Source organism: Channa argus, chromosome 18 (genome assembly GCF_033026475.1).
Source record: "Channa argus isolate prfri chromosome 18, Channa argus male v1.0, whole genome shotgun sequence".
In the NCBI taxonomy this organism is placed as follows: domain Eukaryota; kingdom Metazoa; phylum Chordata; class Actinopteri; order Anabantiformes; family Channidae; genus Channa; species Channa argus.
In genome coordinates, this window is record NC_090214.1 from 2,167,917 (window position 1) to 2,187,856 (window position 19,940).

Genomic DNA, 19,940 nt, shown 5'->3' on the forward strand with positions numbered 1-19,940 from the left:
TCACAGCCTCATTATCCGGCTACAGTTGAGTTTTTCTCAACCTCAGGACCAGACACGTGTTACAGTTGATCACACATAGGCCTAATTATGGCCTGGTCTGGGGGCTTCCTCAGACTTTTCCATGCCATGGCCCCTCTGACAGCATGAGCTTCCAGATGGGGGCCCCCCCTGCAAGATGTCTTCAAAACAGAGCGACAAATCAATTAACTATAATACAGCAAATGTAGAAGGATGAGCATGTCACGTATAGTATGAGTAGGTTATATCTTAATACAAATGTTTTATATAATACTAAACATATTCAAATACAAAATTGAATCTGCACTTCTCCCTTATAATTGAGTGTGGTGACGATAGCTGGTGCTAACGTCTTCTCACTGCCGCCAATGTGGAGATTCAGGGAAACGAGACGCAAACATGACACAAACCTCACAATAAACATGTTTTCAGTCAAATCATTTTTCAGTCGAGTTAGAATAAAAGCAAAATCACGGTTTAAGGCAAAGCCTCTGATTCATTAAACTGATCACTTGCTCATTTCCTTCACTGTGGAGAAACAGTGAGGATATGTGGAAATGACTTGGTGGATTAGAAGCAGCTGTTTGAAAAGCCAGCAGGAAGTAAGGTGGCCGCACCATCTCTCACAGTTCATCCATCACACTGGAGTGGAGCTGTCTGCTCTTGTATGGCGAATGGGAAACATGAGCCAGAGAGATGCAGTTTGTACAGAATGGTGCATTTGGTGGATTTGGAGCCATAATTAAATCCAGACAAAAGGTGGAGCTCAGTGGGGGAAATGGGCCTCTTTTCATTTTAGGCTTCGCTTTACTGAGAATATAATGTGATACACAGCAGGATCCAAAAGTGTGGGAGCACATCAAAAGAGTCTGATCATTCGTATGGAAATCAGCAAGTTTGACCATTTAGAAGCAAACAAAAGTCCTGTCATGTAAAATGCAGACGGAGCCCATCGGCTTTTCAACTATTTCTAGGTCAGAAATCAATCTGAAGCTCACGTTCAAACGTCACTCAGGTGGATTTGATGGACTCATCACAGACTTTTTCCGCTGGTTCAGCTGTTAGAAACATGGCTGCGCCTCAAGTTTCCAGCCGAACTTGGCTAAGTAGCACTGTGAGCGTGGGAAACAAGGCATCAGAACTAAGTCAAAGTGTCGGTTGATCTGAACAAAGAGGAGCTTTCACACCATGGCTGAACTAAAGGTTTCTGAGGGGGCAGTTCTGAGCCACTTACTGGAAACTGGGTCAGTGTCGTCCAAAGACCGGACGTGGCCCTGCGACCCTGATGCAGTTTTATTGGCGAAATGTAAAGTAACTTGTATCTAAAGTTGTCAGATAAATTACGAAGAGGAAAAAGAGCGAAGTGACGTGAAAAGAAAAGAACATATAGATACTATTGGTATTAAAGGACAATATTTAAGCAAATGTCCTCAGTTACGTTTTACTACTTTGCGATGGAACCAGGCATCGTCATCGTCGCCTAAACATCTGTGCACAGCATCCGTTTCATCCCGCTTCCTTTATTGGTAGCTTTTCATTAACCAGCTGTAATAAACTAAACACTCGTGTTCAGTAAAGTCTCTTCTTGCTACTGCTACAGGATGCAGTAACTACAAATACATAAAGACATAAGACAGAAGCAACTTTTTTTTTTTTTTTTTACATCAGCCTCAGCTGCAGTTTGAGCTTCAGGACTGTGATGCACCAAACCAGCGGGCAGCCACCAGCCGCCGTCAGGCTATTGGTGCCCATAGGTGTGAGTGTGAATGATTGTTTGTATGTTTGTGACAGACTGGAGGACCCCACCTCTCCCCCTGTGACAGCTGGGATATGCTCCAGTTCCTCAGAGACCCTACACAGTGGATAGGTGGATGCAGATAATGGATGGATGTTTCATTTTTTGGATTTTTCACATGTGTTTATAGTAAAAAGCTATTTGTATCTTAATCCCATTTACTTTACTTCAGAAAAATAATTAAAAGAGAGCAGCCTGACTACACTCAAAACAACGTTGCAGCTGGTTGTGTGATATGTTCATGACTTTAAGCCCATGATCAGTTTTTTCTCCCAGCAGAGGACAGTTATGTCCAGTCATTATTTTGGACATGAGAGCAGCTGTCTCTGTGAGCTAGCGAGCTAAAACCACAGCAGCCCCAGCCCCAGCCCAGCACTAGCTATTCACCCTGTTGAACCACATAGTCAGACCAGTCTGGTTCCACCCAGACCTGGAGTCAGAGCCAAACCCCTAAACTCTGGACTGACCAGAGCCAGGACATGCCAGGCCAATAAAAAGCACATTCCTAGTCACCAAACCCAACCTTAGGACTTTTAACTAAGTCCACAGCTTTCTGCTGCAAAAACAGGTGCCGTTCCCATCAGATTCAGGCAGAGAAGAAGAGAACGACAAGGAGAAACAAGGTCACAAACCACAAAGTGAAAGCTTTAAAATCAGTTGAAGGACAAGAATACACGTGGGGCCCAGATGCTTTTAAAATCCGATACTGATGTTTTCTTTTAGATTTCAGTCAGAAGTCCAGAAAACCAGAGGATCCTGCCAGAGGTCAGAGGTCACCACCACAACTCCTTTAGCACGAGACTCCAAATCAATCCTCTCGGCTCCACTCAGCTCTGCTCTGCTGCACCGACACACTCAGCTCTATAGGTAGTTGTCGTTCTGAAAGTCCCCCAAAAAAAGAGAACACTGCACACTGCACCTACTAACGAAGCACAAACCTCTGAAATTGTCACATTGGTTGGAAGAGCAAAGACATTTAGCAGTGAATATCTCTGCAGTTTGAGACACACATTTGAAGACAACTTCAATAACTATGACTTAGTGCATCAGTTTTACAATAAATTATTATTATATTATTATTATATTATTATACATTCTGAGTAAAGAAACTTGAATTAAGTATTTATGCAGAGCAGCATCTGGTCCAGTTGAATTTCTTTCTGTTTTAGTCCATGAGACGTCTGCCTGGTCTTGTTTATCTCTCTGCCTCACTTACTTCCAAATGCTGGAAATGCTGCAGGATGTTGCACCGCAGCATTGGGGTTTTTTCCACATCCAATTCAGCTGTGGAAAACCCAAGAAACAACAACATTTATGCTAATAAGAGTTGAAGCCACGTCTGGCCAGCTCGTCCTCTCTGTGTCTTTGTCAGAGTTGTCAATTTCAGCCACATCCTTAAGGTTTTCTGAGGTTCAGTGATGAAAGTGTGTAATTCGAACAAGATGCTTAACTGCATCGAGCTTCTCTCTAATGACAGAGTTCACATTCAGGCTGCCATGATAATGCTCAGTACTGCTGCATGTGAGTAAGCGATGGTGACTACACAACTTCCTTCAATCAAGTACAGAGAGTTTCAAACCCTTGAGCGTGCTAACGCCCTGAGTGGTCTTTTACTGCCTGTAATTCAGTTGTCAACGTGTGTGCACACATGCACACGGTTCTTTCTAGGAGTCTGGATGAGCAAGTCCTCCGTGAGGTCAGTGACGCTGTAACCTCAGCGAGATTGTTGTGGAGCTGCTTGGAGGTTTTGGTGGTGCCTGGGTGGGACACAGACCTCCTCCAAAGGTCCCCCCCCCACCTCTTAATGTCAGACTTACAGCCAGGGATGGAAGGAGTACTCACCTCTTCTACTAATTACACAAGGTTATTCTCAAGTAAATGTAAAAGTATCACTATTGAAGCAACTTTGTGTGGTGTGTAGTGTGCAGGGGAAATGCACAAGTATTAAATGAGGTATGTATAATGTCAAAAGAGAAAAAGTACAATGTCAAGTGCCTCAAATCTGTTCTCAAGCACAGGCTGCTTCAGAAACATCCAGAGTAAATGTACTTTGTTACAGTACTTTCCAAATAAAGGTTCGTCTGTATTTTCTGCAGAGCTGACGTGTGGTTTTGATTCAGAGTACAGCTGTTGAGACTAATGGTGTACTGTGGGATTTACTGCACATGCTAATATGTCCCCGTGGGACGGACAAGGAAAAGGGAAAACATCAAGAGGACGGAGCACGTGTTACGGAAATGAATCATCCGAACACAAAAGGTATCTCTGTTGGAAGAGGTGAGGTTTGGAGATGCTTCTCGCTGAAAGTGAAGTGGAGTCCAGTTTTCCACAGTCATATATTTGTTCTAAAGAACGAGTGAAAAACTTCCAGGTTACATTCACTGTTCCTCACCAGGTCTTACAATGATGTTAAGGGAGTTTCCATCATCGTGCTGAGAGAAAAACTAAGAAAACAGGGCCGTGCTCATGAAAACATGTGATAAATGTTTTTTTTAATGATGTTTTTTTTATTGTCATATAATTTTAAAAACATTTTTACAAAGATAATGTGAATAATGTTTGAATACACCTGGATGAAGGAAAGATGAGACAATGAAACTCTTCTTTTTTAAAATCTTGCCTCAGTAAGCAGAAATTGTGCAAAACTCAACATCAGTCTTGTTCAGCTGTTCAAAAGTCAGTTTCTTGGGAAACACACACACACGCAACCTCCTCCCACCATAAAAGAAAGAAAGAGAGAGTCTGAGACGGACACACCACAAACTGTGGAATGTGGAGTTTACATGGGCAGCTGAATTTGGCCCAAAGAAAATGTTTCCTTCACTGAGCTCAGGAAGCCACATGCCTGTCTCTCTCTCTCACACACACACACACACACACACACACACACACAGCTTTAAAACACCTACCCAAAAACAAGAGTCCAAAATAAAGCTCCATGTGTTTTTTTTATTTTATATTTCTTTTTAAGTATCATCAATGGTTGCAGGTTCAAGATTCAGCCAAGCAGGTTCCTCAACTGACGCAGAGTGGTGTGAGATTCCGATTGTGTTGCCTGCGAGACAGGTGTACTCTCCAGCATCGTCCAGGTTCACGTTGCTCAGAGTCAGAACCTGCATTTCTTTATCGGTTGTGTTCACACCTGCAGTCTGAGAGAGAGTCACACGTGGCATGAAATAAAAATGAAACGTGACTGGAATAAATAATCATGTTTGTACCTGAGGATGGTAGAGAGGGTTCAGGAGATGAGTATATGAGACTCGTTTTAACAGCCACTAGGACTGTGTTGGTTTATATTTAAGCTGAAGTGTGTGTGGAAATGTTTCACGTTATGATCTCTGCTTCACCCTGTCAGAGCTGCACTGTGGGGAACATGCAGTAGGTGCCAGGTTTGATGATCTTTCCACTTCTGCTGTGGTAATGGTTATTTTTCCATCATGAGTTCAACAATGGACATAAAGAAGGTGGAAAACTCCTCATTGTCACAGTGCACAGCTTCCTTTCGTTTAGCAAACACTTCTACAAACACTAGTTGAAATTCGGGAACAGCAGGGGAACATGCACCTTGAGAACGCGGACGTACGGGTGTCCGTCTGGCGCCTGTCTGCTGCCGTTGACGATGATGTGTTTGAGCCACTGGATGTGAGGCTGCGGGTCACTGAACACTCGACACACAAACTCCACATCACTACCAACAACTGCAGTTTGGTTCGCCGGCAGACCGGCCTGCAGGATCGGTCTGTGAGGAGAACGCTCTGCAGCAGAGAGGTAACATGTTAGAAACGGGCAGATTCACACGTGGACATTGGAATAAAGACTTTTTGTCCTCACGAACACACGTTTTTCTACCTACAAACGAACCAAAAGATGAAGCAAAGATTACAAACACACACACACACACACACAGATGAAAGAGACATGCATGTGAACACAGAGGAAGGAGTGTGAATGAAAGCACTGAAAGAAGTTTCTTAAGTTGCTGCAGCTCTGATTAACCACAGACCCTGACCCTGTCTGGACAGGATATACAGACAAACCAGCACCCTGAGAGCCAAGACTCGGGCCAGAGTGACCCAGAGTTCTGCTAAAATGATGGGATGCTTGTTCATGTGATAAAATGCTGGATCTTCTTTGTGAAGTTAATTAAACACTTTTAGTTCGTCACACAGCAGCAGCAAGTGTGTTTGCAAGTAGTAAACAGTCCAACATCTGTGCAGTGTGTTACCTGTGTCTCTGTCCTCTGTGGCTGGTCTGGACTGAGCCTGAGGAAACTGGACCAGCAGAACCAGCAGGACGCAGGACAGCAGAAGCAGCTGGAAGCAGCAGGGGGAAGACATAGTGTCCTAACACGTCCACTTTCAGCCTGCAAACACAGAAAACAGACACAATTAGACCAACCACAATAAGAGAAGATGCTCAGATTTCAGCTTTTTTTTGTGTCCAATAACAGAAACAAGGTTGTTTTTCCAGAGCTGGTGGAGGAAGATAAGGCTCATTCTCTCACTTGAACATTCATCACTGGTATAATCTGGTGATACTTTGATTCAAAAAGATCAGCAGCTCTCAGCTTGTCCCTTCAGGGGAAGCCACAGCGCAAATCATTTAAATATACATTGAAAACACTTAATATCACTTTTCACAGAATTAGCTATTTGAAGACAGCAAACTGGCTTCTGATGGACATGTTTCCTATTTTCTGCTACTTTAAAGACTAAATTACTGATCAAATAATCTGAGACATGGTCCCCACAGCAATCAGCACTGATAATGACCATTAGCTGCAGCTCTTCTCCAAAAGCTCAAGCATTTGATGGCTATTAAACTAAACAAAGACTTTATTTCCAAAAAAAGGAAAGAACATCTTGGGTCACCACCAACTGTTCAACACTCCATACTCACATAAGAGTTGTGAAAGGTAAAGTGAATTACTTCCCATTTGAACTAGATTTGGAAGGAAACCTGACTGTGAAGAATAGAGAAAATCCCCCCACCCCCCATATTTAGTTCACCTGTGACTATTAATTGTCTTTCAAGTGTCAAAAACAACAGTGTGGCAGTAAACCACACATTCACGTTGCCTTAAGCCAACGCAGGCTGAACCCATTTGGTGCATTCGTCACGTCGACATCAAGGTGTGAAACGACCCCCCCTCTGATTATTTACTCAGTTCAATATGAGGCTGTAATGTCCATCACAGAGTCCAAGGTCACCTCTTGAAAATAGTAAAAATCCCAAAGATATTCCATTCATTCATCCCTCAACACGAGAAAGCAGTAAGTCAGAAACATCCTGAGAAATAGATCAGGGCTTCTAGCAAGGTGAGAGATGGTGGCAGTGTGAATCTCCTACAAGCTAATGTGACCTCAGCACGCTGGACATTTTTCAACACCGGTGGCTCCGTCAGACCAGCGTCAGGCTGGGATGCAGAAGTCTGCAGGTTTAAAAATCCCAGCCAACACACCAGGTGTCAGACACTCGGTGTTGGCTCCCTGGGGCTCCCACCCCCACTGCTCCCCTCAGGGGGTCTGCAGAGAACGAATTTCCTTTTAACATGTTCCACAAGCTCAATGACGTGAAAACAAAATTTGTAGAGGCTCAGTTCTGGTTTGTGTTTCCACCAAGCCAGGACCTGGCACTTAATATTAGCTCTACCCACACACACACATAAATCACACAGCTTTAAAACACCCACCCAAAAAGCAAAATTCCAAAATAAAGCTCAATGTGTTATTAAAATATTGAATATTTCTTTATAAGTATCATCAGTGGTTGCAGGTTCAAGATTCAGACAAGAAGGTGGAAACTGCCGGAAGATTCCTGTAGCTCTTTGAACTCACCAGCTATTTGTAACTTGCAGATATAGAGAAACTGACAGAAGTTATTATCATACAGTGGCATGAAAGAGGCTTTAAAATGACCTGCATTTATGTGATCACATCTTCATAACTTCCATATTATAAAGTACTGACTTTCACAGTGCAGGGTGGAAAAGTGTGTGAGCTTCCAGCAGCTTCCAGGTTCCAGCAAACATGGAGTTCAATCAGTGAAACCAGATCAGAGTCACGCTGACTCACAGAAACCAAACATTTTATGTTTGTCATTGACAAGATCTGCTGATGTGAATCATGCCTCCTGAAAACACTTATAAAGAAGACTTATAATCAACAACTGAAATCTTTCATGCTCCATCTGCACATTATTAGTTTAATCCAGGCTGCTGGCTCAGTGGCTGGTATGTAGAAGGCAGCAGGTTTGAATCCCACCCCACCAGGTGACGCCCCACCCAGCCACCATGGCCCTGGTGCCAGTCCCAATTATAATTATTTTTATTAGTTCTAGTCTGCTAATAATTATGGTCCTGAAGGCGACCTTTCACCTTCCAGAACGTTCAGCAGTAACACAGCGTGGTGGAAACACTTGGTGGTCAGTTAATTACTAGTAACTTTATGAAATAATTTTCTTAATGAAGAGGATTCAGACAAAATGTTTTTGCAGTGTTTGCAGTATTTGACAAGGACACAGAACAAGTCTCCCACTAAGTGAATCAACCCTCTCGGTATCTCTTTTTTTTTACTTTCCCTCTGTCTTTAGATGTCTGTCCTTGACTTTCTTCCACCTCCCTGACGATTCTCAGTCCCCAGTACCATTACACACCCACATAGGAAAATAAACTAAACTTTGCAGACTGTAATCTGTTTTGCATTCAGTGTGTGTTTCACTCCCCACCACTGTCTCAGCAGCTCCTGTAACAAACCTGAATCATAATGATTAACTAGGAAAAAAGATAACCTTTATTTTGTTCCTGTTAGATGAACGCACACACACAGTGTCCAACAAATATAGTGCCCAGAGACATTTCCTGTACCTACGCTCTGATACAGATCAATGAGCCGTCGGCTGACGTACGCCTTTTGAAACCAGAATGTCAGATACTTTCCTTTACAATGGAGCCAAAGTGGCACCAGTTTCACACGTGTTTCTTGCTCCTTACACTCAAATGCAGGGGTTTTAAAATGTGCTGCAGTTTGATTGGGATTTGGCACTAAATTAAAAAGTGGTGTTCTGTAAAAATAGAACGCAGGGCAGAGCGACTGTACTGGATCGAACTGTACAGGTGTACCTAATAAAGTGGCCAGTGAGTGTAATAAAAAACTTTAACGCCATGGATCAATACAAAGAACACAAATGTTCAGTGAGCACCAGCTGTCAATTAGAGTTTTCTGTGCGGACAAGATTCAAATCTATCTGCATGTAGTGTAATAGCCAACGACTTCAACTCCAGCTTGTAAAACTTTGGCAAAGTCAAACAATGTTTATTTCTTAAAGTCACATACCACAACTATCAAATTCTACTTCCAGATGCTTATCATCTAATCTTATCACTTAAAAGGAAAAAAAGGAAACGCAGAAAAACAGTAAAAAACCCTTAATCGGTCTAAAAACATCATGCAGCATCAGTTTCCAGGAACAGTGTCTGCGTCACTCTGTTGGAAATATATTATATTTCTCGGCGCAGTAAGGTACAAGCAGAGGAGTAAAGCGAGATAAGTGAGAAATATATTTCCCCATAATTTGGGTGATCCATCAGCTTTAAAATTCCAAGTAACTGCTCACCAAATATTCTGTTAAGTGTCTTTGAAGATCTTGTAGCCTCGTTTCCTTCTTCTTAAGCTAATGGAGGATCCTGTTTTTGGTTTCCAGTAAATCCTCTCTGTCCCAGCACATAGTTACACTTATTTTTTAGGGTCAGATGGTCAGTAAGGAGCATAAACCTCACTGTGCACTGAACCGCTGCTCAGTGCTGGTGCACCTGACAAATACACAGAAAACATTTCATCACGTGTATGAAAAGAAACATGGAAAAGTTGAAATAGTCAAAAAAAGGAAGAGCAAGGCTAAAGTGTCAGATTAGATACAGGTGAATGAAAAAGTTTGCATCCCCTTGTGCTGAAATGGCAAAATAAAGAAGAGTGAAACCAGCAACATAACTTTTAAAAAGACTGTCCACACGTAATGTTTGATGAGCTGCATCAGGTTTGTACAGTTCCCCTGTTTCAAGTGTTTGCTGAGAGCAAAAAACCCCCAAACAACAGCTTTCAGAAGACGTCACATTGAAATGAGTAAAACCACAGAAGGCTGGAGAGGGATCTAAATATTTCAGAGTTTAGAGATAATAATCCAGAGATTGAAGAAACATGGACACGTTAAGATGCTTCGTAGAACAATGACCGAAAAGTCCTAGAAAACTTCCTCAAAAGCTGAAGAAAAATCCAAACAGCAGGGGACCTGAAATAAAAGTCCACATCACAGTCGGCACAGGTTTGGATTGTTTGAGAAAAAAAGCCCGCTGGAAGTCGTTACGTGCTTCCAGACGCTTGGCATTTGTTTAGGAGCAAGTTAACAAATCCAATGAGTTTTGGAACAAGGTCATTTGATCTAATGATGCTATAGTGGAATTATTTGGTCATACGTTGCACAGGAACGTGTGGAGAAAGAAACATGCATGTTCACAAGCTGCAAAACAAGAAGGCGCTAAATCTGAGCATATGGTGCAAAGTTAAAACCTTTCACCTTTAAGTCGCTGTTGGAGGTTACAGCACAAATGTGAAACGAGTTAATAACTCATTTCAAACATTTGTAAACAGCCTTGAATCTGTCCAATAATTAAACCGAACATTTGAACATTTGAGATTTCTGCAGAAACTTCATTTATGGGTCACATGTCGAACAAACCTTTGATCTCAGCAGCACCGAGTCCACTAGTGTTTAAATTATCTGGAAATCACTTTCTCAGTGAAGAGCTGGTACTAATGTACTTTAAAAGCATGTTCTTACGACTTGAATACATTTTAGGCAAGTTCGTATACATGTGACTCAAATGTCACTTTGGTTTCCAGTGAAGAGATAAACATCTAATCAGTGAGGAGCAATGAGGACAATCTAACTTTGACTGCATGTCATCACTGCAGCTTTAATAAGGTTCGAAATTCCCAACATATTTTGAAACCGTTGTTTACATGTGTACCAGGCCACGATTGGAGCAGTTGCCCGCTGCTGTTGTCTCCCCACCACAAACCACCAATCAAGCTGTTCCACCCCCCAGTCTCATTTCCACATGTCAACACAGCATCACAATGTGCTGCCGTGGTTGCATGAAAGACAAGACTTATGGCAAAGCAGACGGAACAAATCTTGTTCTTGCAATCCAGCGCTCAGATTAACTGTTTATTCCAAGTGATTATTTCAGGGGGTGCAACCTGTTTATATGTTCCTGTGTTTACACTCAACGGAGATGAATAAACCATCAATCTAAGCTGTAAACACAACCATCTGCAGTTTAGTGCAAACAAGAAATGAAATAAAAGAAGCTGGGAGGGTCTGTACAAATTCAAACTGGGTTCTGGTCAGGCCTCATTAGAGCCCGGATCTGGAGGTTTGGCCTGAGGTCCCCTGTTTTCTATCGGCACAAAGAGAAGAAAATGCTGTTACCTGCGGGATACGTCTGCTCACATTCTGTACTTCTCCACGTCAACAAATCCCAGGTGCAGACAATGAATGAATATCTACTGAAACATCGTTTTCAGTTTTCATCAGTGCCGCTGAGCTCAATTGACCAAATCCTGATAAAAACACAAGTGAGTCAAGCTGCAGCTTTGGGTGACGTGTTCCTTGAATCTGTGAAATGGGGCAGTAACTAGTGTTTTATTACGTCGGCTAGAGAGGATTCATCCATCCATCATTATCTGTAACCGCTTCTCCTGTTCAGGGTCACAGGGGGCTGGGAGCCGACCCCAGCTGTCATTAGGTGAGAGGCAGGGTCCACCCTGGACGGGTCGTACGGGCACTTTAGAGTCACCAATTAACCCAACATGGACGTCTTTGGACTGGACTGGACCGGACTCCCGGGGGGGGGGGGGGGGGGGACCAACGCAGCCACGGAGCTACAGTAACATGCAAACTCCACACAGAAACGCCTGAGTCGCCAGGTAGATTTGAAGCAGCGACCTTCAAGTGGTGAGGTGGCAGTGACCCCCACAGTGCTGCCCGGCGAGCGAGGATATGTAAACTTAATTTGTATTATTACAAATTAGTCTCAATGGGCATGTACAACAGTGGCCAGTACTGGAATATAGCCAAGCACATTTACTTAAGTACTGTACTTCAGTGAATATTCAAGATACTTCTACTTTCCTTGTATCTACTCCCATTTTATGATAATTTTACTACATTAACTTTCAGAGGAAAATATAACTTTTTTAACCTACTATATTTATCCCACACCTGGTAATAATCACTTCAATCATTGGAATGAATAACTCCTAAATTGATATGTATTATTGCAGGATCACAGTTATGAGCAAAGTGGAGAAAGTCGCAAACTACTCTGCAGTATATATTTTAAATTGGCCCCACCATGAAATATTAATGTGATAAACACCTAAACAATTCTAATAATATAATTCTAATAAATTATACAATATTCCGAAATGTAATAATTCTGCGATATGAGCACTATTGCCATGTGTAAAGTATATTGTACTTCTACCCATGAAGGGACAACATCACAAATGTCTCAACCGAACCCACAACACACATTAGGACAACAGTGTCCTCTGCTGGGGACGTTATCATCTGTACTGTTTATATCCAAATGTTAGACAATAACTACAGCAATTACAGCTCAGAGTCAGTATATAATGACTTTTTAATAGATATTGTTGGTACCCATCCATAAAAAAGACGACAACTAACATTTTCTCTGAAATAATTTGAAATTGACAAAAGTAATAAAACAAATTCAAGAAAAAAATAAATCTCTTTTGACCCTTGAGTCAACAGATTATTAAATCAAAACACAGACTTTATCCATATCTGTATAATAATAGTTATGGGATTGACCATATAATATAAGACTCTTATAAGATGAAAATACATGTCAACGAACTTTGTAATTCGTTGCCATGTGTCCTGGTAAACTTCAAAACATGCAAAAGGACACGACGTTCTATGAAAAACATTTATTATTTGTGGATAACATTTATGGCCATAAAATAACCACAGCACAGCAGAGACGACTGAGACAGTTCAAGTTTAGCACCTCTGTGGTTTCACATTTGACACCAATAACTTCTGCAGCTGCTGAATTAAAGAAATATAGGTCATGATACATTCACCACCATTCAGTTGGCTTTCAAATTTGCTAAAATATACATTTCATATTAGCACTGTAATAACCAACCATCATGTGGCTCTGAACAGCTGTTTGATCAGCAGGATTTCCCGACACCAAAAATACTTTTCCCTTATCAACATTTCTAACATTTTTGTAACATACATTTAACATGTTTTATTCAGCTTAAGAGATTTTATTACAGTTAGTTTTTAATAAACCTTTTGTTCTTTATCAGAGGTAATTGATGAAAGCGGAGCTCCGTCAAAGACACAACGTGATTAGACAGTAGACAATATACTGTACTAGCTTCACAAACTGTTACATTCATACTCTGAGAAAAAAAAAAAAGCACAATTTTCCGAATAATTCCTGGTTGAAAAACCGTCCTGCAACCTAACAGCTTCTTCTCTGCTTGTGGTTTTAATCGCTGAAATGATTCTGATGAAGAAAATGTAAGTTTAAGTGAATATCTTAGAACTTTCAATTCCCATTGCATTTCGTAAAATTAGGAAAGTCCTGATATATCACTTTTACAAGTACAATTACTTACACTTGAGTACATGCTATTACCAAGTACTGATACAAGTAATAAACAGTTTTGCTTCTAGTACGAGTTGCTGGACAGTAAAATCCTAAACGATCAATGGCAGTAAAGCAAATTTCCATTCTCACGCACTTTTCTGCCAAAACCAATAATTGAATAAACGCGGCAGCACGTGGCACGAACGACATGGACGGTAGAGTCTGCACAGGAATATGAAGGGAAAATAACTTTTGAAAACAAAGCAAACTACAGGAAACATTCTAGTTACTTTATAAAACCCTCGTTGTTGCTCGTGCCAGAGATTGTATTTGGATCTACTTCTGCTGTCACCTTAAAACAGCTCTAAACCACAGATTTTGTTCCACCTCCACCTACCTGCAGTACACAAAGGCAGGAACAGGCCCGATGGCCGATATTGGTATCGGCATCAGGACATACCAACGTAAAATGTGGACTTTTCTTTCTCTGCGATTATGCTGCGATTTGAAGGGCTGTGTATGGAAGACTGGTGTTTTACCGAACACTCTGAGACATGTGAAGTGGAGTCAGCATCTCCTCAAAGATGGCTCCCTTCACATTGGAGCCTCTCAGATTAGCCTCCTGGAGATCACATCCCGATAAGTCACAGTTCTAAAAGGAAAAATACATACAAGTGAATGTATGACAGACCTGGATCTTGGAGGTTTACAGAAGCTCTTAGGAAATAGTGCAAGACACAATGAAAACCTCAAAGTCTCACCTACTTATTTTCCACTTTTCTGAACTGAGAGGTTTATTTGCACGTGACACAATAAAGCACTAACCAACAGCTACTTAGCTAAAGCTAAACCAGATGGTGACAGTGACTGATTTCTTCAAGTCATTGTAAACCTTAACCAGTGCTTTACATTGAAATTAATGCTGATTAACTACATCTGTATGTGATTAAAATTGATGGACTAAATTATTTTTAAAAGATTGACGGCCCTACTTTAACCAATTCAATTATTAGCGATTGGTAATTAATTATAGACTGATCACTGACATGCCAAGTGTTGACAGATTAAAGACCTGACGGTGACGGGTGAGACCCTGCCTTATATCATTAAGCAAACAAAACGCCATTTTGAGATGTAGTTTTACAAAGCCTGAGCGGTTTCACTGAGAGAGAATGTAAAACGCTCTTTAACTACTTAACCATGCAGGTCTTATTTCCTGTCGCTTTTGGGATCACACAGCGACTCAAACCCCTGCCTCCTGGTCTCCTGCAGCTTGAACAAAGTCGCTACTTCATGAAAATATAACGTTGCCATTAGGTCAACAGCTTGAGCAAACAGCACAACTTCTGAATGTCGGGCTTTTACTTCCACATTCCATCTTAAGATCGGTCCATAAGCATTACTGAGAGCATTAAAGCCACAATTTGTGTAGTTTAGGTTGTTGGAGTAGTGAATTTAAGCCAGTTAGTCAATTTAAGCCTTTTTCACTTTGTTAATTCTATGCTGCCTCGACGGAATAACCCAGTCACTGTGCTACTACGGCCTTAAGACATCACACAGCAGCAAGACATTTCAAGACCAAAACAAGTCTAGAGATTAAGAAAGAACACACTGTAAGCCCTGATATGGCTGAAGTTACTGTATACTGTCCATCAAAGTGAAGCCCTTTAACTGAATTGATGGTTTTTTAAGACCTGCAGGCTGGGGCCCAGTTGGTAAGGTATTCGTCCACGGACCACAGTGGTACCGGCTACATGTCAAAGTGTCCTTGGGCAAGACACCAAGAATGGGTGTATGAGAAGCAGCACTGTAAAGCGCTTTGGACAAAAGCCCCATGTAAGCCGCCATTTACCCTCAGGTTACAATTTTAGCTTTTGAAAGTTGAGTATGTATTGTGTGTGTGCTCACCTCTAGGTCCGTCCCAGCCAGTGTAGCTCCTCTCAGATTGCAGTTTTTCAGTTTGGCGTTTTTCAGTGTGGCGACCCTCAGATTGATCCCAGTCATCTGACTCCCCTCCATGTCTACACCCTTCAGGTTGGCACCTGACAACAGAGACACGCAAGTTAAATATGAACTTAACTTAGACGTGGGTTTATGTGAAGAACCTGTGTGACTGACTGCTTCACCCTCCAGACTGGCTTTGATTCCAGCAGGATCTTCAAAATTACAGCCTCTCAGTGAAGCTCCTTCAGCATTTGTGCACAGCATCTTCACACCCTGCAGATTGGCTCCCTAGAGTGGACACACACCACAAACATCAGAAATATGGGAAAAGTTCAAGCCACAGTAAGTTAAAACGCCATCAAACCAAATTTGTTGTTGAGGTTGTTTCAAACTGATACTACAGATAATTAATATTCAGTTCAGCTATTTTTAATCTCTTTACGTTAATGTTGATGAAATATTTACACTTTCTGTATGAACTGTTAATTTACAATGTAGGATAAGTGTTAGGAAGCCTAAATGCTCCATTACTGAAACTACTCAAAACGTGGTAAAACGTGGTCTCTGCAAATTTTTGTATCTTATTTTTCCTCTTTACTGCAATTTGTCTACGGTTCTGTGATAAATACTGTAAAACACATTCACTCACTTTACTTTTAGTGCGTAAACTGGTGCACGTTACTCCATGTAAGTTTTATGTTGCAAGAGGACAAGCTTTACTGTCCTTCACACTAACAAGGTCTCCACGCTCTCTGATGTTAAATTGTTCACATCTGGGATTAAATTCCGGTGAATGTCCTGTTTGTCACACAACTCACATCGAGACATGCCATGGAGAGGTCCGCCCTCTCCAAGTTTGCCCCACTAAGGTTGGTGTGGGTCAGGTTGGCCTCCCTCAGGTTGGCCATCTTAAAGTTGATGTAACGCAGATCTAGACGAGACAGGTCTGCACCTGCAAAGTTCAGACCCTGACAGAAGACAAACACACAAAGTGTTTCAGGGACTGTGCATAGGTTCCATTTTGAGATTCTTTATCCGGTATAGATTTTAGCATTAAGAGCTTTTACTTAGGGAAACAAGACTATTTAGTTTCTTTGCATCACAGATTTCGGAAGACCCTCAGTTATCTATATCAAGATTTCTGTTTGTTGTCGCATTTTAATAACTTTTATTTGGTAGCATTTATTCATGTCCTGCAAGTAATAGGTTTAATTCAGTTTGAGCTTATTTTTATGTTAAACTTTATTTTTTTTAAAGGATTTGTATCTTTTAATGCAAGGATGTAAGCGTGTTTACTTCTGTCTACCTGACATCGCAGCTCTGACTTGGTGGTTGTGGCCAACAGGAATCTAATAAACTCCTTGCGGGTGAGAGGTGAATGGTCACCCGGAGGCTGAGAGGACTGGAAGGGAGAGACAAAAGTGGAAGTCAAAGCACTGGCACTGAATGTACACTCATTATTTACACACACACACACACACACACACACACACACACACACACACACACACACACACACACCTTTATGAGGGTCTCCAACTGTTCAGCAAGTTGTTCAATGCCAAAGAATCGAGCTTCTTCCAGCACACCTACAGCGGAATGAATAGAGATTAGTAAACTGTGCAATCTAGGGCTTGTGGTGCATGTGTGAGAGTGTCAGATATACCCAGAGGATTGATGCCTTCATTGATGATGAGCTGTCCGTGTCTTAGATAATTCAGAATGGGTTCAAAGTAGTCTGGACTGCGATCGATCAGGTACGCCCCCTGAGAATCCTGCTTGTTGCCCCAAACAGCTGAATCCAACACACAAAGAAAGTGTGAGACACAATATGACAGTATATAAAAATGTCAAATAAAATGATAATTTATTTCTACTAATTGGATCCATTGAAATAATAACCTTTTTCTCTGAACATGTGGGCCAACATGCTCTCAGGCTCTTTACTGACCAGCGTGCTCCTGAGGACATACACAAGCACAGCAGAGTTGAGCATTCGCACTGAGGCTGGATTATTTTTTAAACGTAACTCAATATGAAATTTATGTCATTCTCTCTGTGACTCTGCAAAGGAAGAACGACATGCTCAACGCTGATGCAGCTGGACAGGGGAGAATTCAAAGGTTTGTCAGATGCCACTGTCAGATAAGTGGCAATTTATTATATGTGAGAAAACGTGAAAATCCCCAGCAACAGGAAATGTCTTAGAATCTCAGACTTTAAGCAGAAATCTTATGCAATGGGGATGAAGTAAGCAAATAAGTGCAAAACGTGGTTACTTTGGTTTATATAACATTATTGTGTCTCTTTAAATGGGGGAGACTATGTTATTATTATTACTGCTGTCATTTCTTAGTTTTTATTAAATCTGAGAATGTGCAACACTCCATTAATGATGGCTCTTTGTCCTAGAGACTAAGGAAGAGGCTTTATTTCAAAACCCTACAGTTCAAAGAGCCAACCATGTTCTATAGTATTGAACAGGAACATGGCAGTTTTAATTACCTCGTAGTGGTGAAGCAGCGTCCACCGACGTTGAGTGTCAGCCAGTCGGTGTGTGTCTGAACCTTTGCAGGGCCTCTGAAGTCCTCCTGAGGATCTACACACAGCTTGTTAATGTAGGTAACTCGCTTTCTATCTTAAGAACAACAAATGCGATGAAAAGGCTTTGGCTCCTGAGTGAAGTTACACCTGCAATAACTGATGTTTTCATTTGCTCGAAGGCAAAGGAGAAGTGAAAAGTGACATCACCACCTTACAAAGCGCTGGTACTTGCCATGAAGCCATGTGACGATCAGTTTTTTTTTTTAGCTAGAGGCACAGAGATATTTTAATATACGGTAGGAAAAGCGAAACGCTTAATACCAATTATGTACATGTGTATTTTCCTCAAACTAGAGCAAGAGGAAGCATGTTGAAAACTGGTGAAATCTCGCTTTAAAAAAAGACCAAATATTCTTCCTACCTTCAAATGAATCTCCCTCTGATATGTACAGCACATCATCGTCTCTACAAGCGCGCACACACACACACACATTATTTAATAAAGTGCACATCTCACACAGGATGCTGCTGTTTACCTGCTCCAGCGTTAGCTGGGTCTCACCTGATTAACGCTATGTCGTCTATGAGGCCGCCGTTCCCGTTATAAACACTAGAGGCTCTTATTCCCAGTTTTGAACTGGCCACGGACAGTAAATCCTCCAGAGAACCGTACACGGCCACCACCTGTGTGATAACAACAATTACACACGTCTACTCGGCCTACGGTCCCGCGTATTACACAAGATGACTGGCGACAGCGGCTAACGTGTGGTCAATTAGCCATTTTGTTGCGCATGAACAAAGTCTATAACGGCTCTCCGACACACCTATTTGCTTTGTTTTGTATTCCACAGCTTACCTTCCCGTTTGTGGAGGTTCCGTTAACAAACAGCGTGACTCTTCTCATGGCAGAATACTCTCAACTAAACTATCAAATGGCGAGAGTTTTTCCGCGATACATCATTTTTCGTGCAACAAGCACTTCTTTCCCCTTCCTCTTTCCTGACTCCACTCAAACGCCCAGTGCAGCAGAATCAACCAATCAGCTCTTTACGTGACACGCGACAGCCAATCAGTAAACACAGTGGGCGGGACGTTTTAGTCTGTGACAAATCTGCAAATAACTCGTTATAGTCGTTTTTATTTAGCTGTTAAACGTACATTATGGAACGTGAGACTAAGAATAAATTCCTGCTCTGGTTCGCTTTTGAACCCTTTAGGTAGTTTTAGTTATAAAGATATAATAAATAAGAAGCCAATAAACATTGCAGTGAAGCAGGAAGTTGTTGCTCTACTCTGATTGGTCACTTGGGCGAGCCTCACTCAAAACCCTTTTAATAGGAAACATCTCTGCACTCCTTCCAGTGATGGTTTCACCACATCTCACCACATTAAGTTAAGCGTGTCTGCAGAATGACCGCTGTATAAAGCTATATGTAACATGATATAGAAAAAAAGATCACAACTGTCATTTTGGTTTTATTCAGTTTCCTCATTTGCCTTATTTCTATATAGAAAGTTCTAGCAATAAATTCGAAATTGCCCCTAATTAACAAACAGTGCCAATGTACTGACACTCACGATAGAAGTACTGACGTGGAAAGGTGCATTCACAGAAACATTAAAATCTGTATGTTGTCATTATGAATTGTGTACTTTAGAATAATTATCTGATTATAACTGCATTTTATTTATTTAAGATTGATATAAGAAGTTAAAAGAACAATTCTAAGTTGTAATAATTTCAAAATTAATAACAAATAATTAGTACAAATTCTCAGATATATGTTACGAAATATAAACTATGTTTGCCTCCAAAATGTAATGGAGTAAAAGCATAAAGTAATACTCAAAGTACAAGGTCTTCACAGTTGTACAGTATATGAGCACATGTACTGTACAAGTACAGTTTACACTGAGTTATCACTGAGAAACACACAATGA

At 41.3% G+C, this 19,940-nt stretch overlaps 2 protein-coding genes across 4 annotated transcripts; both read right to left on the reverse strand.

The window, feature by feature from the left end:
* Positions 1-4,385: 4,385 nt before the first annotated feature.
* Positions 4,386-9,646, reverse strand: LOC137103675 (fibroblast growth factor receptor 1-A-like). The gene is made up of 4 exons (XM_067484223.1): positions 9,428-9,646; positions 6,039-6,176; positions 5,378-5,568; positions 4,386-4,962 (listed from the first exon to the last, which is right to left on the reverse strand). The coding sequence occupies exons 2-4, from the start codon at positions 6,148-6,150 to the stop codon at positions 4,780-4,782; spliced, it is 486 nt and encodes a 161-aa protein (XP_067340324.1). The 5' UTR covers positions 6,151-6,176; positions 9,428-9,646; the 3' UTR covers positions 4,386-4,779.
* Positions 9,647-12,816: 3,170 nt separating this feature from the next.
* On the reverse strand, positions 12,817-19,021 carry kctd9b (potassium channel tetramerization domain containing 9b). 3 transcript variants are annotated; one of them, XR_010911620.1, is made up of 12 exons: positions 18,856-19,021; positions 18,559-18,680; positions 18,418-18,461; positions 17,958-18,090; positions 17,355-17,413; positions 17,119-17,247; positions 16,974-17,041; positions 16,759-16,854; positions 16,271-16,420; positions 15,627-15,740; positions 15,417-15,550; positions 12,817-14,160 (listed from the first exon to the last, which is right to left on the reverse strand). XR_010911620.1 is itself a non-coding variant. In XM_067484680.1 (12 exons), the coding sequence occupies exons 1-12, from the start codon at positions 18,901-18,903 to the stop codon at positions 14,044-14,046; spliced, it is 1,206 nt and encodes a 401-aa protein (XP_067340781.1). In that variant the 5' UTR covers positions 18,904-19,020; the 3' UTR covers positions 12,817-14,043. The 3 variants fall into 3 exon arrangements, 2 of the variants coding, with proteins under 2 accessions (XP_067340781.1, XP_067340782.1); XM_067484680.1 differs by having other exon boundaries at positions 15,635-15,740; positions 18,856-19,020; XM_067484681.1 differs by having other exon boundaries at positions 15,635-15,740; positions 17,958-18,051; positions 18,856-19,019.
* Between the last annotated feature and the right edge of the window lie 919 nt (positions 19,022-19,940).